Genomic DNA, 21,123 nt, shown 5'->3' with positions numbered 1-21,123 from the left:
GCTGGATTATACGCACTTCAGGGGAGCACAGATGTAAGACATATATACTGTACCAGGAAAAGGTGTCTCTCCTGGGCTGACGTGTTACGAGCAGCCAGTTTAAGGATCTGTCCCTCTTTTATGAACTCATTGGACGGGTGGGCGATGTCCTCTTCTTCTCCCAGCATTTCATACACCATCATCAGCTTCTTCACATTATCCTGTAACAGCAACGCAGATGCATAATAAATTCTCCTATTAAGGTTTATTAAGACAATATTTCTGCATTGGGCATTACCAACTTATCTGGTTGTGGTCGCAACTTGCATGTGATGTAACCTCAGCCAGCTGTTCTTCAGCGGACAAGGTGGCATCACCTGCCAACGCGTTGCCCCGCTGTGTCCCTTGGTTTTTGAAGAGGTGATTGATTCTGCAAATGTGCAGATAGAAACCCCCCTGACTCCCTGGACCCCTCTGCAGCGATGTGGCGGTCTGTGACCACCGACATCACTGCCGGAAGAGCACCCCAGAGCGCTGTACATTCCGGAGCGCGTGCTCCCGGGACCAAAGTGTGCAGAGGGAATAGTGCCCATGGGGGTGGGGTGCAAAAAACAGGGTCTTTTTACAGGAGGGGGTGGTTCGTTTTTAAAACAGAGATTGTTTTACTACTAAGGGGGGGGATTCTGTTACTAGGATTTATGACCACTGGGGTCTATTGCCAATAGGGGTGGGAAGTGTTTTTTATAATGGGGGACTATAGACACGGGGTGGTGTGAGACACCCCCTCGGCATATATTTATTTTTTCAATAAAATATTTAAATATATTTTCAAAAATACTTTTTAAACTATATTTAATTGAAAAAAAATAATAATAATAATTTCTGAGCAGTTTTGCCGGGAAAAGTAGCCATTTAAGTGGTTAAGAATCTGCAAATGGTGTCTCCTAAACTATTCATGAACTACAAGTCCCAGAAGCCTCAGCCTGCCTCTAGGTGGAATTATATGTCTCTGAAAATGATACGAGCTGTAGTTAGGCAACAGCTGGACATGTGGGCCCATGTCACGTAGCAGTGCTCAGCCAATCAGCGTTTCCTTTGGAAACGCTTAATTTGTTGGACTGGACACTGGGGGGCAGTAGAGTTTGCCTGACCCCATCCTATCCATGTAGACATGATTGATCAATAATTTACGTACCATTTTCCGGATGGCCGTATTTGAGTGACTTGCCGCAGTTGAAATTATGTCAAGGGACTCTGAGAGAAAGACAGAAACAGTTACCAGGTATTACAGTGAATAATGTAACCCATGATACACATTTGGGAAGTATAGAGGCGTTTGAAACAGTGTAATTATTATCTTTTACGAAAATAAAGCACAAGAATAATGCCAGATTTATCACGTTATAGAAAGGACGAGTTGGTCACCTACTAGAATGTTTTCATTGTATAAACTGTTATTAGTTCTATAAATGTAATATTTTAGGACACTGTAAAAATGTTAAACGTACATGGTCACACAGTATCAATGTCAACCTGTGCACTGACAGGACCATAAATAAAGTTGTCTTGTTCATCAGTGATGTCCCCACTTCCTTGCTATGGCTGACACCACGGAGTAGAAGTGAAATACTATTTTAAGGTTCATATACAGTATACACATAATTGCTAACTCTTCCTAATTCCCAGGAACAGCACCAGGTTTTACAGATTTACATTTTCTACCTGTCGAACTTTTTACATGTCTAACTTTAGTGTGCCTGATTTTTGTCTGTGTCGGACTTTTATCCTTGTCTAACTATTAACTGTCTAACATCTGGTGTCTATCTAGACATTGTCTAACTAATTACTGTCTGTCTATAGTCCGGAACCCATTCCTTGGAATCTACAGCAAACCAAAATGTGAAATTACTTTCGCCATCCTTTCGATCCAGTGAGTCTTCAGGTAGCTTGCGTAGATAGTCCTTGAGCAGCATCTCGTAGCGTGGGATTCGTTGTACTGGCTCCAGCATGTGGTGCTGCAGTGTTAAATTGCCGCATTTCCCTTCTCTCTGTAATAGAGATGTAGAGATTTGTATTAGCAACTTTAACTATAATAACTATAAACACTACTCTAACATTAAAATGGAACTAAGCTCTCAGCCCTAAAAATGATACGGAGTAGGGTGATCTGTACGGTTCTGCCTTTTCCCTCATGTCAGAAAGGCTTCACTGTAAAATGCATCCAATAGTTGCTTATTGCATGCTGTCACATTTCTTTGAAAGTCAGTCCCAATTTTCCATGGCAGCTCCCAGTTAGCAAAAAATTGGTATAAAATCAAATTTTTCACTTTTAACCATACAAATACACGTCTTTCACATGAAGCCTAAAGTGCATCTAACTCCCCGTCCAATTAATTTTTTTTTAAATAATGTAATATTTAATGACCCCCCATAGATTAATTTAAACTTGTTCCCTCGCTGATATCACCGATATCCATTCTCGCAAATAATGGTTCCATCCACATATCTGAATCCGCCGTGCGTAGGATCAAAATGGAAACAGTCATTCATACTCTTAGCTGCTGACGCAATACAGCAACGACTGCGCACCATAGCGGCAGCCTTACCTGGATTTCTTCAACAACATGTTTAAATTGTGCAGACCGTTCCAACCACGTTTTCACCGTTTCCATGGCGTTGTCGAAGTTCTTCACGTACTCTGCGTACATCTTTAAGAACGGCGCCAGCTTTTGAAAAATGTCACCAATTCTCGGGCTGACGGACCTGTCAAATAATGCAAGGTGCAAATTTCAAAAATAAGAATGCAATGAAAAATATGCTGTAGCAAAGCTCAGTATTCCCCAGAAGGGGGCCAAATCCCTGTTATAATGATGATGAGTTGTAACCAGTGTGTTAAATAATTAATTTCTACATAGGCATATAAGTTGTAACACACATATACCCTGTGCCTGGCCCCACTGAGGTTTGAAAAGATATTGTAGTTGCAGTCTTTTCATAGAATGGTCAAATCACCTTGAGGTCAAACAGGACATAAATTGAGGCCTAGCTTGTACCTATCATAACTATTAGTAGATGTATAATGAGCCATTCATAGCTTATATGTGTTATCAGTAGACAGCCACATTCCAATGGGATGACCATTGTAAGATGTGTAGAGACGCTAAGCATTATGGGTAATCTGAGACTCTACACAAAGGAGTTTTGAAATAGAGTTTATCTCCACACATACTAGGATACGTCATTACTGTATTTCTTTGTCTGAATATATCTTAGTGCATACGGAGCATGTGCAAGAAAGATAAGTTTGGTCAATGCTATGTTGTACCAATCAGTGGATACCTAGTTTGTAACTAATATGGGCTTAATATCCTGAAAGCCACCACCCCATATACTAGGGTATATAAATCAAGACATAGACAAAGGCTCTTGGCTCGTGTATGGACCTGAGACTGCAGTATATGGTGCCTGCAATATATATTGAACTACCTGGGTGTTATTGAAACGAGGGCTCCCCAGATGAAAATGAAGTACATCTTATGCTGAAGATGATGAATTACCGGTGTCATCTGAATACCTAGACAAAAGTTGAGTATATTGTATACTTTGTTAATTGTTTGTTTGTTACTTGTAAATAAAGTGTGTTCATTTGTACTCACTGAAATGGTCACGTGTGTGTACTATTCATTTTGATCAGAACGAAACCCACCGTTATGCATGAGTTTGTGGGTTTATGCTATCAAAAAAAATGGACACCTTGAGTTTATAGATGTGTCAAAGAACCACATCTGGCCTGCAGGCTCCAACTGGAGAGCCTTGCTATAGAACCTAGCTCTCCCACGGGTCTTATGGAACATAAAAGGCTTTTTAGTGACCCCTGTGGGTTCCTGAAACTCCATTGTCTTTATTGCACAGCATAACTGTATGATATATATGCGAGCGTTTCTGTATATACTCTCTAGTAAAGTGTATGCAGCACTTTCATGTCCCTGCAGCTCCTATCATCTTCTAGGTGCCGGACGAACCGACTCCCCTGCCTACGGCTGCCGCACTCTGCCACACCACCTTACCGAACTAATCGGCTGTGAACAGCAGATGGGGGAAAAGTAATCTAGATCACTCGCCATATCAGATATGGGGGGCTACCATCGATATAACAACTATTGCACCCTGCTCAGCGCTCAATCCCTCTCTGAGGACAAAAATGTGCACGCTCACTTACCCTTCCTATTACATTGGAAGTGTCTGATTGCTAATAATCAATATATATATATTTATTTTTATTTTTTTTAATTGTTACAAAATGTAAAATGATTTAGATCCTGCAGTTCCTGAGGTCTCGGTTCGGTCACTGACATAGTGAAAGGATCAGCTGCAGTTTAATGAATACTGGCTCGGCCCACACATATTCCCTATGCTATATTATGAAATCACAATTTAGAATCTAATCGCTGCAAAGTTATGAAACCATGAGTTGAGCTCAGGACACAAATCCTATTCTTCCAGCTCCTCCACCCGCAGAAGTTCCCAGGTGTCGCAGCAGAAACTCACTGGTAAAACTCATATCTCCACCTGGACGTTATACTTCCGCTACTTGCACCCCCTGCCAGATGTAACCTACGCAGTGCGCCCCAGATGGCTGCCTCGGATTGGTTCTTTCTTGGGCAGGATGTACAAACATGTGGATCTATTCATTCAGTGCATTTCATATTTCAAATGTTTCAGTCACTCGTACACGTTATGCCCGAACCGCAGCACTGTTTACTGTATTTACTATTCTCTGTTTTGTACCATGTACTTCCAACCCCACTGTATGCTATATACTGGCGTACTATACCTCCACTGAAGTACATCCTCTATGGGCAGGATTTACTTCACGTGGATCTACTCACACGGGGTATATAAAACTGCCACACATGTGTCACTTTTCCTATATGCCTTGGGTCCTTGTATGGCTTATCACCCACAGTGCAACCTTAGTAGTGCGCCCACCATGGCTGCCTCACCTGGTACACTCGTAGATGGGATGAAAAATACAAGGACCTGACTATTATGTTGGGACCCTACTCCTAGCATCAGCACACTGCAACCACCCATTTTGTGTCATCTCTTCTAGGCGTAACCTATGCCACTCTTACGTAGTGCGCCCAAGATGGCTGCCTCATCTGGTACCTTTTGTGGGTGGAATATATAACCCATGGAAGTTATTTCCCAAAATGTCTGCACCAACCCTGCAATATGCTTATTGTGCTCTCTAGGTGTCGGTTGATTTTAATTATCTCTGTGTGGTTTTCTATTTTTTTGCAACACTAAGGGGGTCTATTTACTAAGCAGTGTTAGGAGACAGAGTGAAAAGTGATAAGGTGCCAGCCAATCAGCTTCTAACTGCCATCTCACAGGCTGTGTTTGAAAAATGACAGTTAGGAGCTGATTGGCTGGCCCCTTATCACTTCTCACTCTGTCTGCCAACGACTGCTTAGTAAATAGACCCCTTAATCCTTGTATAATGTACCATGTTTTCTCATGTCTGTAAAGCGACGGGAGAAAAAAGTACTATATAAATAAAAATAATTATTATTATTAAAATCTGCAAGGCTCATGTTCTAGAGCAGTGGCCACTAAGCGTGTATGGATCACAGATTTGATAACCGCTATGGCGGTGGCATGTGTGTGTGTGTGTGGGGGGGGTAACCCCCTCGAAGCAGAAGCCTTGATTCAGCTCTGCCACACAGACGCTCTGCTTGGTCTATACGGCTGTCTAGCGTGACCCACATTACGCCAGCTCCTAGCCCAATCAGAGTCAGCAGCCTCCACCAGGTGAATAAACAGACCAACATATTTTTTACCCTTCATAAACTGCATTGATTCCACTTTTTAAAATCACCCATTCAGGATCTGCTCTTCTCCCTGATATAATTGGTCCACATTATTAGAGATCCATCTCCCTCAATTATTGGCAGTCAGTGATGGGTGTTTCCTCTACCTACTGATATATTCCTCACAATTGTCTATCATTGTAAAGCCTTCTAATGGCTTCAGTTTTTGGATTATCACCTTCCGAATTCCAGCTTCACCCTGACAAAATGCAGAAATGCCGTTTTCCACTACATAACATAACATAATTCTCTTGTTATAAAAGAGACCACTTTGTGAGAAAACTAAACTAATTCCACTTATTGCAAATACAGGTTGAGTCTCCCATATCCAAAATGCTTGGGACCAGGGGTATTTTGGATAACGGAATATTCCGTATTTTGGAATAATTGCATATCATAATGAAATATCTTGAGAATGGGACCCAAATATACACACATAATGCATTTATGTGTTATATACACCTTATATACACAGCCTGCAGGTCATTCTATACAATATTTTCAATAATTTTGTGGCTCGAGCAAAGTTTGTGTACAGAAATGAAATTCATTTATGTTTCATATACACCTTATACACACAGCCTGAAGGTAATTTTATACCATATTTTTAATAATTTGTGCCTTAGACAAAGTTTGTGTACATTGAACCATCAAAAATCAAAGGTTTCATTATCTCAGTCATGCCAAAATAATTCCGTATTTCGGAATATTCCGTTTTTCTGAATATTTGGATATGGGAGACTCAACCTGTAATCACAATTAAAAAGATACATGCATTTCTGCTGAAGAGTACATTTAAAAAATCAGCTGCCCGGCAATTTTATTTGCTGATAAATTGGCCCAAAAAACTGCACGTGACAATAGTTATTTTGGGCCATAATGTAAATAGACCCCTTAACTGTGTAATGAGTAACACAGTCACAGGACTGATGCCTCAATTAATGTACATATAAATCTAGCTCTTGGCATTTTTGTCCTTTTTCCCACATGATGAATGAAGAGGCGTGAGTTTCTACAACCCGACGCACGTCACTTACCATTCATTCATACGGTCCTCCAGAGCCGGCAACAGGAACGAAGAATGGAAGTTGTAAATTGAAAAAATGTTGGAGAATATTTTGTTCGGCACATCCACTGGGAAAGAACCTTTCTTGGCTTCAGTGTCCAAAGCTTTATTAAACGTCTGGAGGGAAAAAATATTTATATAATACACCTTTATGATTTTCAACAAGTCTTCATAACCTAAAGTAACAAGACCTCTCATGCAGTGGCGTAACTAGGGTATTTGTATCCCAGGGCAAGATGAAAAATGGAGTGTGTAGTTCCGGCGCGGACCACACGTACACTGGACTGCGGCTGGTGGCGCCCCCTGCACCTCCGTGTCCGACGTCGCCCTGGGCACGAACCCTGCTCGACCCCCCACGTTACGCCACTGCTCTCACGTGTGTAATGTTCTCTATTTCATTCTAATTTCCTGCCAGGCCAGAGCAGGTCGATCACTGCTTCCCCTCAAAGTCATTGGACTGCACTTCATACTGTCTCAACATCAGCTGTAAGATGGCGGAGATGGCGGAAACATGGTCAAACATTGAGGTGCGTAGTGTGATCAGATTTGTGTGTCTAAAGAGCACATCAGCAGCTGAAATTCATCACCAACATGTCGATGTGTACGGTGATAACGTCATGTCTCAGAAACAGGTTCATGTTTGGGGCACTGCCTTTGATAACAGCAGGACAGACGTTCAAGATGAGTCGTGATCTGGCCGGTTAAGCACGTCCACCACAGATGACAATTTGTGCCACACTGAAGGTCAGATTCAGGATTTCAAGTAATTTCCATCTCTTTGGATCACTGAAGAAGCACATGGGTGAAGTTCAGCAGTTATGTATGAGTTGAATAAATTTACGCAATGAGAGATCTTGTTACCTTATTCATTGAACCACCCTCGTAGTATGTACACTAAATATAAAGAAAAGTCTATGTTTTATCAAGCAGAGATCAGACATTCGACCTTGGCTCGGATCTTCCAGCCGAGATGGCCGTTAAAAATGAAGTTTTGCCTCGTTCGGAGAACCGAAGAAGATCGAAGCCAAAACCGAACCGTTTATCTCTATTATAAAACATATATGCCTTCATTAATAAAACATTGCTAAAATGTCTTAACTTTATAATTGTTCAGGGTCATACTTATTAAAATAGCAAAATTATTATTCTGCTCAATTTTTACCCACATGGCATTGAGAATGTACAGTATGCCAGCTTATGGCGCTGCCCCCACAGAATATTGCGTTATATATTGAGCAATAGTTCTCCTTTCAATCTCAATGCAACCCATCAGGTGAAATCTCCAGTTTACTTTAATTAGATGTCCACCAGGAGGCAGCAGAGAAATTGAAAAACATTTTATTAGTAATTTGGATGGTCCTTTTTAAGAAGCTTAAAAGGAAATAAGACTCTTTTACACAGATATCAACATGAAGTTACAGGGAGCTTTGCGGTTCCCATTACGGTTCCCTCCTGTGAGGTAAATGAATACAAAGGACTTATAATGACAGTAAGGGGTTCTTTACCTCCAGAAGTTCAAGCCTGCTGACGTAAGCCCGCTCTGTCTGTAGAAGCTCATTGGCGATATTGTGAAGTTTCTGCTCATTTGTCTCCTAGAAAACAGGAATGTTCTAATTTATGAAGTGATAGAGAGAGAGTGCATTGATCTTGTGTCAGGCACCGTAATGAGCTATCGGGCACAGAGCAACATCTGAGAATATCTTCCCAATTAGGAGGGCATTTGACATTTGCTAGGCTCCGCTAATGATACTCCAGAAACCACAGGAATTTTTATTGTACCTGTTTATTGCACAGCTCCTGCCGTACCAGACGGAACACATTTTATGCTGTGCGGGCTTTTGTAAGTGGTGTCTGAAATATGGATTTTTTTATTTTATTAAAAAGGGCCAAGAAACAATCAGAAGTTGTTCGAATATATATATATATATATATATATATATATATATATATATATATATAAAAATGTTTTTTAAAACTCTGGTTAAAAGCAGATAATGGAAAACAATAGTTTGTACTATGCTGCAAAGCGTATCCAAGTATCTCATGCTCTATCAAAATGGGGTTTATGGCATATTTAATTGTCAATGTTATAATTAGCCATTTTATATGTACGCCATGTATTTTAGGTCAGAATTTATGATATAGGGACAATGGACCGGACACTGAGGCGCGCATGCCGCCAAAGTCGGGCACAGTGGAGACATTTTTTAATCTTCTCCGCATGCGTCTAATCTACACTTCCAGATAGCGCACACAGTCCGAGCGGGAGTTGCGATTGAGCACGGCAGGCGCGCAAACTCATATATGTCGTGAAAAGGTACTGGGTGTTTCTAGGCGGTAACCGGGAGGTGGCTTGCCGGGTGCACGAAGATAGCCCGTCTTAAGGGCGTGTTATGGGAATGTCGCAAACGTGTTGCTGAAAGCGGTTACGTACAGAAACGCTCAACTGCTCACCTGGCGGCCATACTAGGACGGAGAAACTGCAGCTGCCATAGCGCTGCTGGAAGTTTGAATGGTGCGCCTAAAGTTGCACCTATCAGTATTTCAACGTCAACGTACGCTAATAGTGGGCGTCTCAGTCTTTGAACATTCGGCCACACGGATGTACAACAGGGAAAATTACGCAGATATTGACTGGACTGTGTCCTAATCAGAGTCGCCAGTAATCAATTCATCTAGGTTGTGGTAGATGTGAACTTTCATTTTTGAGATGAAGGACAAGGTACTCGTGCATTTTTGCTACAGGTTCTGAAGCTAACCCACAATGGCTGAACAGAATGGAGGTGACCGCTTTCAGGTCACTAGGCACCCAGTAAAAAGTTTTGCAGCGTGGCGTTATGTCACTAGTTTATATTGAGTTGATGGGCTGCATATGGATCACAGCTTGTATTCGATGTTCAAACAATCCTACATAAATGACTCCATCCACACATTTACCATAAATACCCGTTTTCTGATGAAGTGTTGTTTACAGAAAAACAACCTTATCGGGGAAAAAGACTTTCGGTATCGGCAAGCGGACAAAAATGACATGTATATGTGAGAATTTTTGAGACGCCTTCTTGTACAAACAAAATTCTATTTTGGGTTTAGCGTATTCCGAGACATTCAATAAAAGAATAATTAATCAACATATATGTAAAAGTACCAAAAATATCGCATGCCAATGAGATGGATCAATAGGAGAGAAAGTGGACGATGTAACTGTTCCAAGCGGCCCCTTGGGAGCAAAAACCGAAGCAGTTGACTAGCGTGTACACCAACCCGGACATCACTCCATGGATATCAATACTTATGGGACAGAAGGGCGTTGCATTTTATTTAGTATTGCAGAATGGTTTCAGGGGACTGCAGAAATGTGCTAGCCTAGATTACATTTATTATAACAGTTGGTGAGTAGAGATCGATAATAAGGCAGTTGAGGAACGGTTCTGTAAGTTATCAGTGTAGAACAGGTAAAGTTATAGCACATACCTTAACTTCTCCAGGCTGACTAGCTGTAGATTTGATGCTACAGGTGTCTTCATTGTCTTTATCCTCTGATGGTAATCTTACAGGGGGTTCGGTTTCCTGGTACCCCTCGTTAGTATGTCCGCAGTAGCTGGATTCCAACGATCCATCCCTGGAAGAGTTGGGTCCTTCTCCATTTAGGTGGTTCTCCAAAGCAGCTTCATTAGATGGGGGAGAATCCCGGTCCAGAAAAGGAGGTGGACCTGATGTTCCAGGAGAAGGCCCTTGGGTTCTAGTAGGAGATCTCGGCATAGGTGAACCTCCTCTGCCATTGAAGGGAGATCTTGAGGCAGGGTGCCCTTGTATTTTAGGCGTTGATGAATCGGTCTCAGTCGTTTCAGTCTTTATCACAGGAGAAGATTGTGTGTTTTCATCATATTCCACTGGCTTAGTTGTGACGATCCCATTGTATTTTGGTGTTGAGTGGTCCTCCGTTAGCTCCAGACTGATGCCTTGCTTATGGAGAAGAGGGTGCTCTGTGAAAGGCCTCGGCTGGAGAACTACTTTGGTTGCCGTTCTGTGATTAGATCCATTGCTCAGGTCCAGATTTTCTTTCTTTCCGTCAAGCGGGCTGCAGGACACAGAAATATGAAGCACATGTTACAGAAACGCTCAATCCTCTATAGTCCCTGTAACGGACACTCTCAAATGCTGGCCACAAGTCACACACATTACTTTTGGGACTAAACTCCATGGGGTTGTAGGAAAACCACGAATGACTTCTACAAAGTGATGAGAACCAACACTCTAACAGAAAACCTCCCCCCCCATTTTTAAAGATGAGTCATCTCGCTATAGGCCCGATTCATTAGAGATCGCAAGTGTTATTGCAATAGCGATTACGCACGCAGTCACACTGCAATAGTATGCTAATCCACTGTGAACGCTATGCCGTCGCAGCACTATATAAGGACGCTCACCTGACCTTACACACATCCGTAATGTTTAGCAAGACTGCAAAACCATCAGTACCATAGCAACCTCACGTCCTGACCTTACTCAGAAATTGCTAACGTTGTCGCACGCAGTGAGTACACAAGCTGCGTATGGCATCGCAGTGGATCATTTATGCACGCCCAAGCAACAGCGTTGAAACGCACTGGCACGCCTGCATTTCGACGACCCCCTCGTCACCTCCCACTAACGGCACTTCCTGTCAATCACTCTGCAATGGGTCTGCGTAGTCACTGCAATCGCAGTCCCGATCGCAGTGGCTGGTTCGCGCACTGCGATGCATACGCATGCGCAGAATGCAGCAATCGCCTGATTGCGCGCGTAAACGCAGTTGCAATCCTTGCTGTATCAGGCCCTATATTTCATATGATATAACCCACAGGTTCTCAAACGCGGTCCTCAGGACCCCAAACAGTGCATGTTTTCCAGGTCTCCTCACAGAATGACAAGTGACATAATTAGCTCCACCTGTGGATCTTTAAAATGTGTCAGTGAGTAATGACTACACCTGTGCTCCTACTAGGTGACCTGGAAAATGTGACCTGTGTGGGGTCCTGAGGACAGAGTTTGAGTACCACTGATATAACCTATGCTCTGAAAACGGGATCCACTCAGCTTATTGACAAGTCCTAAATGTTGACAGTCACAATGTCGACATTTCAAGGTCGACAACAATTTTTTATTACATGGTTAAAATGTTGACATTTATTATGTTGACAGAACATTTTTGTGTTATTTTACAGTTAGGTTTAGGGTTAATCTAAAACATGCAAGCAACTGTATGTCGGCATTTAGATGTCGACATGATAGATGTCAACATTATGGAAATGTCAACATTTTAACGATGTCGACAACTGGATCGCATCCTAAGCCACGTCGACATTCAGAACCTGACGACATTCTGATTGTCGAATTTTCATACCATACCCCTGGAAACTAAAAGATCTCGTCGCAGTTCTTGGAACTGAATAAAGGTATACAATATATAGCAAATATAACACAAAATGTAATATTTAAAATAGGTTACATTTCGTGTTGTAAGAATATAATAAACAACACAAAGCAAATATATCTAGTTGATAGGTTTAGGTACTAGATGGCTCATTCAGCCACATGGCGCAAAGAATAATGATGTGCCGTAACCCATAGCAACCAGATATCAGGTTTCAGAATACGAGTGCAGCCAGACTTAACGAAAGCGGATGTCAGATTGGTTACAGCACGTCAATGCTTTTTCAGCATGTCGGTTATTATGTTGCAAAAGTGCGAATCTCACTGTTTTGTGGGCAACATGTTTATCTAGTTCAGCAACAGCTTAATAAAGAAAGAAAAAAGAAAACTTTTTGGTGAACGTTAAGTGCCCATAAGATTTGGCATTTTACTGAGCTAGTAAATAATTAAAACAGAATCACATTTTCTCCTGTCAGTAGAAATCAATTTTCTAGTGTTGTGAACCTCTTATTTACTAAGTGCAGGGACGCCTCTGGTTGTAAATGATCCGCTGCGGAGTAAATGAGATTATAGCCTAATCCACAGAGTTAAAAAACGCCAGCTGTCAATATTTATATATTTTTGCTGGTAAAAAAAAAAATTCAAAACCATGGCAACTGCAGCCACCGTACAACCTCTCCCTTCCCAGTGCCTCCTACCTCGGTCACCATAGGATGTTCTCAGGCCCTGTATCACCTCACCGGAATCTCCTGATATATCCATATCCCTGGCAATTATACTATTCAGAGCTACATCCGCGAGTCCTGGTCGTCTCTACATAGATCAGCGGGCTGCATAAGACTGTGGGAGAAGCTCCATCCATTCGTATCCAAGTCCATTAAGTTCACAACTTGGACAGTTTTTAATTATTACCACAATTACTTTTTAACCCCAGCTAACATCAGGAATGCCTGGCGTAGGTGCAACCAAACAGCAAACCCAACCTTGACTTTATCTATCCTTAAATAAACTGCAACGCAGACTGTCCTGTAAAATCTATTGCAGGATGCTGCCAGCTATTGGTATTGAAAAAAGTTATATTTCTATTTAGTGATGTTTTTGTACAGTCATATTTACTACATCGCCATCTGCAATTTGCATTAGGCAGAATTTCTCCTATCCGTTGCTCTGGGATACAACAGGAAGCTGTTCCCTGGATACAATTTGTCCACTGCAGCGAGCTCAGCAGAACTGTAGGATTGCCCAGGGCAACATGAAGACCTACAGATGTGCCCACATACATCTTACTTCCATGCGCGACAAGTCCCGTGGGTGCGCAGTGTGACTCGAGCGTCTTTTCAGGCGACTTTTTACCTTCAAATTCGTCTTTTTCGCAAAGTGATGCCAACAGGACGCACAAGCAGCTTCTGATATGCGGCATGTCTATAGTCTGTGTGCCACTGCGGGTGTATCTGCGTGCCAAATGCTACGTTACAGTGTCACAGCCGCTGACACTGAAACGTAGTATTCGCTTTGCGAATAAGACACATTTGAAGGTAAAAAGTTGCACACAAAAAAAACCCGCTTGGCGCGACTTGAAGGGCTGTTTATTGCGCAAGGAAGTAATATATATGTGAACACATCTGTATAAGAGCTTCCGATGGCAGACTTGCCTGGTAATAGTAAGAACAGCCTAGTGATTGGGCTGCGGTCACTATATAAAATGTAGACGCATGGGCCAATGCATTCATTATTGGTAAATTCTATTCTAAAATTAGCCTAACAAACAACGTTTGCAGCAGGTGACGGCAAATATAATCCAGGACTTGTCATTGCAATCTGCTTCTGGCAGGCTCTGTGTTTGTTTATGGTGAAAGACTATATTATTTAGCAGCGAGGCTATGAAGGTAATTTTGAGCCGCAGACACAGCGCACACACAGGCACACTGCTCGTTCCTTTGGCAGCGAGCCTCACATCCACGTGCATTTTATATAGCAATCCATCATGCACAGGCCCACAGGAAGCCGTATCCAGGTGCTAAAACACAACTGACGGGAAAGGGCAAGACAGGAAGCCAGAGCCTCTGTCAGCTCCACCTGGCTGTCACCACATGTAGAGGAAGGACATCCCGAAAACAGGGATATGCGCTGAACAGCATCTCGACTGATATTAGGCACCACCACCCATGGTCTTCAGCTGGAGAGTGTAACAACAGCATAAGTTGCAATTTTTTTTAATGTGGCCTCCACAGCCTTAGAGCAAGCTCTGAGCACAGTAGATATGTTTTTTTTTAGATAAGAGACCTGAACATATTAACTTATATCATTGAGAAATTCACAGCCCACTCTTGCAGGATCGCCTATACAATTTGCAGTAAAAATTTGCAGTATATGAGCTGAATGCTCTCTCCAGAGATCTAAACAACATGGTGGTGCCTGAAACTACCCAGAGACAGATCAAAGTGTCAAATATGTTTTGAAGAACATCTCATACTAGGAAACCAGGATCAGAAACCAGGAATGGACACAAACTACCAATAACTGAACAACTTCCACTGCAATTGGTGTCGCCGCTATGGTTCTCGGAGTTGAGGCAGCCTCGAAGGCTTCAGAATGTCCCCAAACTGAGTTATGCACAGGGAAGCTTCAAATCTATTTTAAAGTGAAGTATACTTTCCTTTGCTTGCACTACAAAAAGGTTAGATGGATCAGACAACAGATGCTAAATAACCAAACCCCTCTGCAAAAACACAGGTATTTTAATTCACTGGCATTGGTCACTGTGAATCACATCTCGTAAAGCCTCTTCTGTTCAATCATGGTTGGAAACGAACAGTGCTGTATGTGTATTTTATCTCTGTGGTAAAGATGGCCACCGACCATCAATGGTTTGCATCTGATGGCGATGGTATCAGCAGTTGAAGGCAGAAGTTCCAATCCTCTCCACTTTGTGCATGCCTTTTTGGGTCTCCTGCCATCTGTGCATGTGCTGTCCCCAACCATCGATGGTTTCTACCCATTGGTGTGAAACCACCAGCCATCAACGCTTCTATTGTCGATAACCATGTCTAGTCTTTGGTTAGGCCCTACGGAAATGTCTTGCTTTCCAATCAGAACTTGAGCCCCACAAACCCACCTGTTGTTTTCGAATAGGCTGATGAGATCCGAGATCTTGCTGGACTTGTCACAGGATGGAGATGTACCTTCTTCCATACTGATCTGACCTCGAGGGAAGGTCCTCCTCGAGCTAGGAGTTTTTTGCTTGTATGGTGATGGAGAAGACGGCAAATTTGTAGGTTTCGGTGGCACTGTAACAAATACAAAAAAACATGACAGCAATGTCAGCATGCTGGATGGAGTTTGGCTACTTTAATATGCCAACTAGAAGGCCTCTGAGAAATAAATATGGACCTGTCCCCATGAATACTTTTACTCTGATTCCTCAGAAAATTAAAAAGTGTATATGTCGTCTATTTGATGTGACAAAAACACACACCAATCTACAGCCCAGATCCTAGTGCAGGATCATGTAACTAGGACAATATTCCTAGATGCTTAAGCAGGGGAGACACAAAAAGAAAAGTTACAAGCGCACAACTCCAACATTACTAATTATATGTAATACATTTTACAATAAATAGAGGTTTTAGCATAATCCTGGCCAAGGTTATGGGCCTACCCACCGCGTCCAGGTAACATCTAAGGGTAGGCATTGCACTACAGCAGCAGGAATCTCACCACCGCAAAAAGAGCTATAATATTATATACCTAAAGTGCCCAAATTGCCGGTTTTATAACTTGTTTTATTTTAAAAAATTTTCTTTCCACTAATTTTTTTTTATACTTTTAGAAGTAGGTTTTCAGAGTTTAAAAAAAATAAAATCAATTTGTATTTTTGATAAATGCCATTTCACTCATTACCCAATTTCTCACCCACATTTTTTTTACACGCATGAAATATACCACATATATACAATCTTTCAATCATTTTGCAACATACTATTATACGACACTGTGGACCACCCTCTACTGCGCATATACTTCACTCCCTTGGTCTACGTGACACTGCTCTCCTGGCTGTTCTCCTACCTCTCTGACCGTTCCTTCTCTGTTTCCTCTCATGGCGACTCCTCCCCCCCACAGCCTCTTACAGTAGGTGTTCCCCAAGGTTCTGTTCTTGGACCTCTCCTATTCTCTCTCTATACGTCTTCTCTAGGTAAACTCATCAGCTCTTTTGACCTCCATTATCATCTCTATGCTGATGATACTCAGATCTACCTTTCCTCACCTGATCTTTCCCCCTCTCTACTGACTCGTATCTTTAACTGTCTCTCTGCTATCCCTTCCTGGATGTCCCAGCGATTTCTCAAACTTAATATGTCTAAGACTGAGCTGATAGTCTTCCCACCCTCCCACATAACATCATGTCCCACTATTTCTTTATTAATAGATGGCATTACTATCTCATCTAGCCCCAAAGTGCGTTGTCTTGGAGTCATCCTGGACTCTTCCCTCTCCTTCAAACCACACATTCAGAACCTCTCGCAGTCCTGTCGTTTCCATCTCAAGAATATTTCCAAGATCAGACCCTTTCTCACCCAGGATGCTACCAAAACCCTTGTACATTCACTGGTCATGTCCAGATTGGACTACTGTAACCTTCTCCTAGCTGGCCTCCCCAAATCCCATCTCTCTCCTCTCCAGTCTGTGCTCAATGCTGCTGCTTGGCTCATCTTCCTCTCCAAACGCTCTACATCTGCCTCCCCTCTTTTGCAAGCCCTCCACTGGCTCCCATTCCCTTTCAGAACCCAATTCAAGGCTCTTACACTCACTTACAAAGCCCTCACCCATTCATCTCCCATTTACATCTCTGATCTCATCTACCTTCACTCTTCTGTCAATTGATTACTTCCTCCCACTCCCGCCTCCAAGACTTTGCCCGTGCTGCTCCTCACCTTTGGAACTCCCTCCCTCTCCCTATCAGACTCTGCACCTCTCTACCATCTTTCAAACGAGCTCTTAAGACCCACTACTTCATTAAAGCCTTCCAGCTCTCATCCTAACTTGCTGCTACATCTTCCTTTCTCCCAGCCCACCCCATTCTGTGTCACTCCTGTTTGTCTTCCCCTCCCTTAAAGATTGTAAGCTCTTTCGAGCAGGGCCCTCTACCCTCTTGTGCTTCTCCCTACTGTAATTTCATTTATCTCTTACTAGCCACTAGGGCAACTAACACTTGGCTGCTTATGCGGGCGTTAATGTCACTAATATAGCAATGTTTATCCATGTCCTGTCCTGTATTGTATTGTATTGTAAGTCAATGGTTACTTTTTTGTCTATGTACTCTGTAAGGCGCTGCGGAACACTTGTGGCGCCATATAAATAAATGATAATAATAATAATAATAATAATAATAATAATACATCACACCCTCTAATTCACATTAAACACACAGCGCTTCCCTATTACCTATACTGTTCACTTCCTATTATTTACAAGAAGTAAGGAAGCAGCTAAAAACATTAAAGGTGCGCTATTATTATTTCTATTTACGGTAATAAGCTAATAGGAACATATGAAGTATTTCTTTGTTTGAATGACATTTTACAAGTAATTGTTAACTCACCAAAACGGAGGTCTGTCATGAAACAAAATGGCTGCTCAGTATAATTTTTTTTTAAGCCAGACAAGCCTTAAATAATTTCTGTAGAACCTAATAACACTTCTATAGCAAGAGTCCATCTGGTATGATAAAGGGAAGGTTTTCCTTTCTTTATTAGCTCTTGACAAATTTATTTAGCAGTACAACCAAGCAGTATTTCCCTCCCTTTCCTCAGCCCTGTGCGGGCGTCAGAGCCACTGAGACAGTCATGCTACAGCAGCAGTTTCTGTCCTACTTATGACACAGAGTAAAGGCTGGTAGAGGAAATGACACCCCCTCCCAGGTCAAGCTTCCAAAAATACTTTAAAAATACTTCAGTGTGATAAGTGAATAAAGGATGAAAAAAAAAGGTGTTAACTGCAGCCATTCAATAATAATAATAATGAGTCACAGTTAGATCGCTGGTCTATTTTATATTTGCGTGTTTAAACATAGAAGCAGGGTGGTCAGGTATGTAGCCGGACATCGGTAATACTTTCTGACATGTGAATGGTACCCTCTGGGAGATCAAGGAGGGGGTCGGGCTGGTGGGTGGCTACGGTGGGCATGGCAGTGTGAATCCTGTCATTGAGGCCCAGCCTCCACTGCACAATGCAACATTGATGCGTTTCGCCGCAAATTGTGCCATCAAGCCCGGTGAAGTGGGCAGGATATGAGAGCTTAGTCTACTCTCCATAGGGATGGCCATTGGTGGGTTAATCATCGATGGTCACCGTTGACTGCACCAATGGTGGTTAACCTCGATGGTATGAAACCAGGATATAGGCTGTGTAAAGTAAAGTCTTGCTGCAAGTTTCATTCCGCAAAGGGACTTTAAACCAGTGTACACCGGCTGTCATCCTATCTTTTTAATGGGACACATTTTGCACCTTCCAGTTGAACCCTAGAGAGCAGCATTTTAGATGCAGATTGGGCAATTTAAATAAAGTTTCAAACAAATAAAAAAGTTGTCACATGTTATAAAGGGTGTAGTCGATAGTCAGATTGTCGACACAACAAGGTCCGCTGGTTCTGAATGTCGACAGTAACAAATTTCAACGTGGTCATTAGGTCGACCATCATTCTGTATATTTGTAGTTAAGTCGACAGAGATAAATGGTCGACACAGTCAAAAGGTTTACATTTAAAAGTTGACACTAAAATGTCGACACATTTTTTTTCTTTTAGCGTAACTCTAAACCAAAACCCTAAAAATCATGGCTACAGAATGATGATCTAACAACCATGTCAACCTTTTTACTGTAAGAACATGTCGACCTTCAAGCAAGCAAAAATGTGCCGGTGAGATTGGGCACTGAGGGGGGCAAACTGTACGCCATTACAATGGTAATTCGCCCCTTCAGACTTAATTGGATCGAGCCCAAAGAATGAGGAGGTCCTACACTGATGTAACGTTTGCACACAGTACAGCGAGGCTCATCGGATTTATTATCCTCTTCGCACACCTTCTCATCTAATCCACAGAGGTGTCTCATAGCGGACATGCACTGCAATGTGCGCTGTTTGGATCCGATTGGGTATGGGACACCGGCAGTCGGGATTCCGGCTGTCAAAAGACCGACAGTGGCATCCCGACGCTCGGTGTCCCAAAAGGGGCACAGTAAGTACCCTAACCCTCTCCCCTTAACCCTCTAACCCACCCTACTCCGCACCCTAACCCTCCCGGCTAGTGCTTAAACCTAACCTCTCCCCCCTGGTGGTGCCTAACCACAACCCCCCCCTCCCGATGGTGCCTAACCCTAACCCTGTCCGCAGCCTTTTGTGTGGTGCCCTGGGGTGGTTTGGCTGGTGTGGTTTGGGGGTGCCGCACGTCCCAGACATGAACTCCCATAGTGTTAGGGACTTACCCGATGAGGTTTACCTTGACGATGGTGGGTAAGCTCATAATTTTGGCCAAATGTATGCCAAAAACCTCACATCGTTATTAATGGTTGTATGGTGCATCTGGTTTCTCTGTTTTCTATGTTGTAATACTAAAGTCTCAGCTAGGTAACACATCCCATTAGAAAGAGCTAGGGTTTGCAGTCCAGACCCCCTCTCCCAAAAATATTTATTATAAATTACACCCGTTACTGTACTTACCACTTCACATTCTGTTTTTATAATCCGCTTTTAATTAATGTAATAAAGGTTAAATTTTAGGTGATTCTGCTTATTGAGTGCCCCAATTAGAATACTACCCCCTTTTTCTGCATGTAGTTGCGTTGAGTCAGACAATAAACTATCACTATTTCCCTCTACAACTAAACTGGACGCAGTGTTGAATTAGAAATGGTTACATAACTTTGATTTTATAATATGCATTGTTTTGCCTCTCTTGAACTTGTCTCTTTCCACCTTAATGTTGCTTTTTTTTCCAACTGCATGTAAGTCTTAAGGGGCCTATCCATTAGCAGATAAATTTGAACGATTTATCGTTCAGTCGTTCAATTTATCTGCTAATGGATAGGCTCTGAGCGATAAAAATGCGCACTCCCGCGGCCGACAAACTGACTCTATTGTCTCTTCAACATGTTGGTCAATTATCGTTTATCGCTGACAGCGGGAAAACGACGAACGATTTTTTTTCATGAAAATGAATAGAAACAGAAAAAAAATCCACTCCCAGAATGATGTCATGCGATATCGTTCGTCGTTCGCAGAAATCTGTCATGTACATGACAGATATCTGTCACCGCAGCCCCATGAATTTCCAAAAGATAAATCTTTTGTCTTTCAGAAAGATCTGCTAATGGACAGGCCCCTATAGAAATGCCTTCACAGGCTGCAACAGATTGAAAACGTCATTGTTTTCTTAATAAAGCCTTAATCACTGCAATTCTTTGAGGCTTTATTTTCATGGGACTAATAGTTTGCTCACGGTTTGATTTTACAATGGCTCTTTAGATCGTTGTATTCATTTTGATTTCTGCAACCTAAAATATATCATTACGTGTAATAGTGACTCTCAACCTAGAGAGATAATTAAGTGAACCACCCTACATACAGGGACAGACGGGTAAGGACAGTGGCTGCCACATATAAAAGGATGTAGGATGTGTTCCTTTATCCACATTTATTGCTGGATGTGCGGCTATTGCTCCCCTGGGACCATAGTTGGACCCTGTTTTTGCTGACACGCCGAGGTCACAAATGTCCTTCCTATACCCACC

At 42.3% G+C, this 21,123-nt stretch overlaps 1 protein-coding gene across 2 annotated transcripts in view; it reads right to left on the bottom strand.

Moving 5' to 3' along the window:
* Positions 1-21,123, bottom strand: part of FGD4 (FYVE, RhoGEF and PH domain containing 4) — a 172,741-nt gene that overhangs the window by 21,895 nt on the left and 129,723 nt on the right. For both annotated transcript variants that reach the window (XM_088478280.1, XM_088478281.1), the window contains 8 exons: positions 15,449-15,620; positions 10,393-10,999; positions 8,424-8,510; positions 6,890-7,035; positions 2,586-2,742; positions 1,889-2,027; positions 1,175-1,233; positions 54-200 (listed from right to left, as the gene is read on the bottom strand). In XM_088478280.1, the coding sequence (XP_088334406.1) occupies positions 54-200; positions 1,175-1,233; positions 1,889-2,027; positions 2,586-2,742; positions 6,890-7,035; positions 8,424-8,510; positions 10,393-10,999; positions 15,449-15,620 (1,514 nt within the window). The remainder of the gene's footprint in view (positions 1-53; positions 201-1,174; positions 1,234-1,888; positions 2,028-2,585; positions 2,743-6,889; positions 7,036-8,423; positions 8,511-10,392; positions 11,000-15,448; positions 15,621-21,123) is intronic.

The sequence above is a fragment of the Taudactylus pleione genome, unplaced genomic scaffold, assembly GCF_031769625.1.
Source record: "Taudactylus pleione unplaced genomic scaffold, aTauple2 ptg000212l, whole genome shotgun sequence".
Lineage (NCBI taxonomy): Eukaryota > Metazoa > Chordata > Amphibia > Anura > Myobatrachidae > Taudactylus > Taudactylus pleione.
This window is presented reverse-complemented; position numbering and strand designations above follow the sequence as displayed.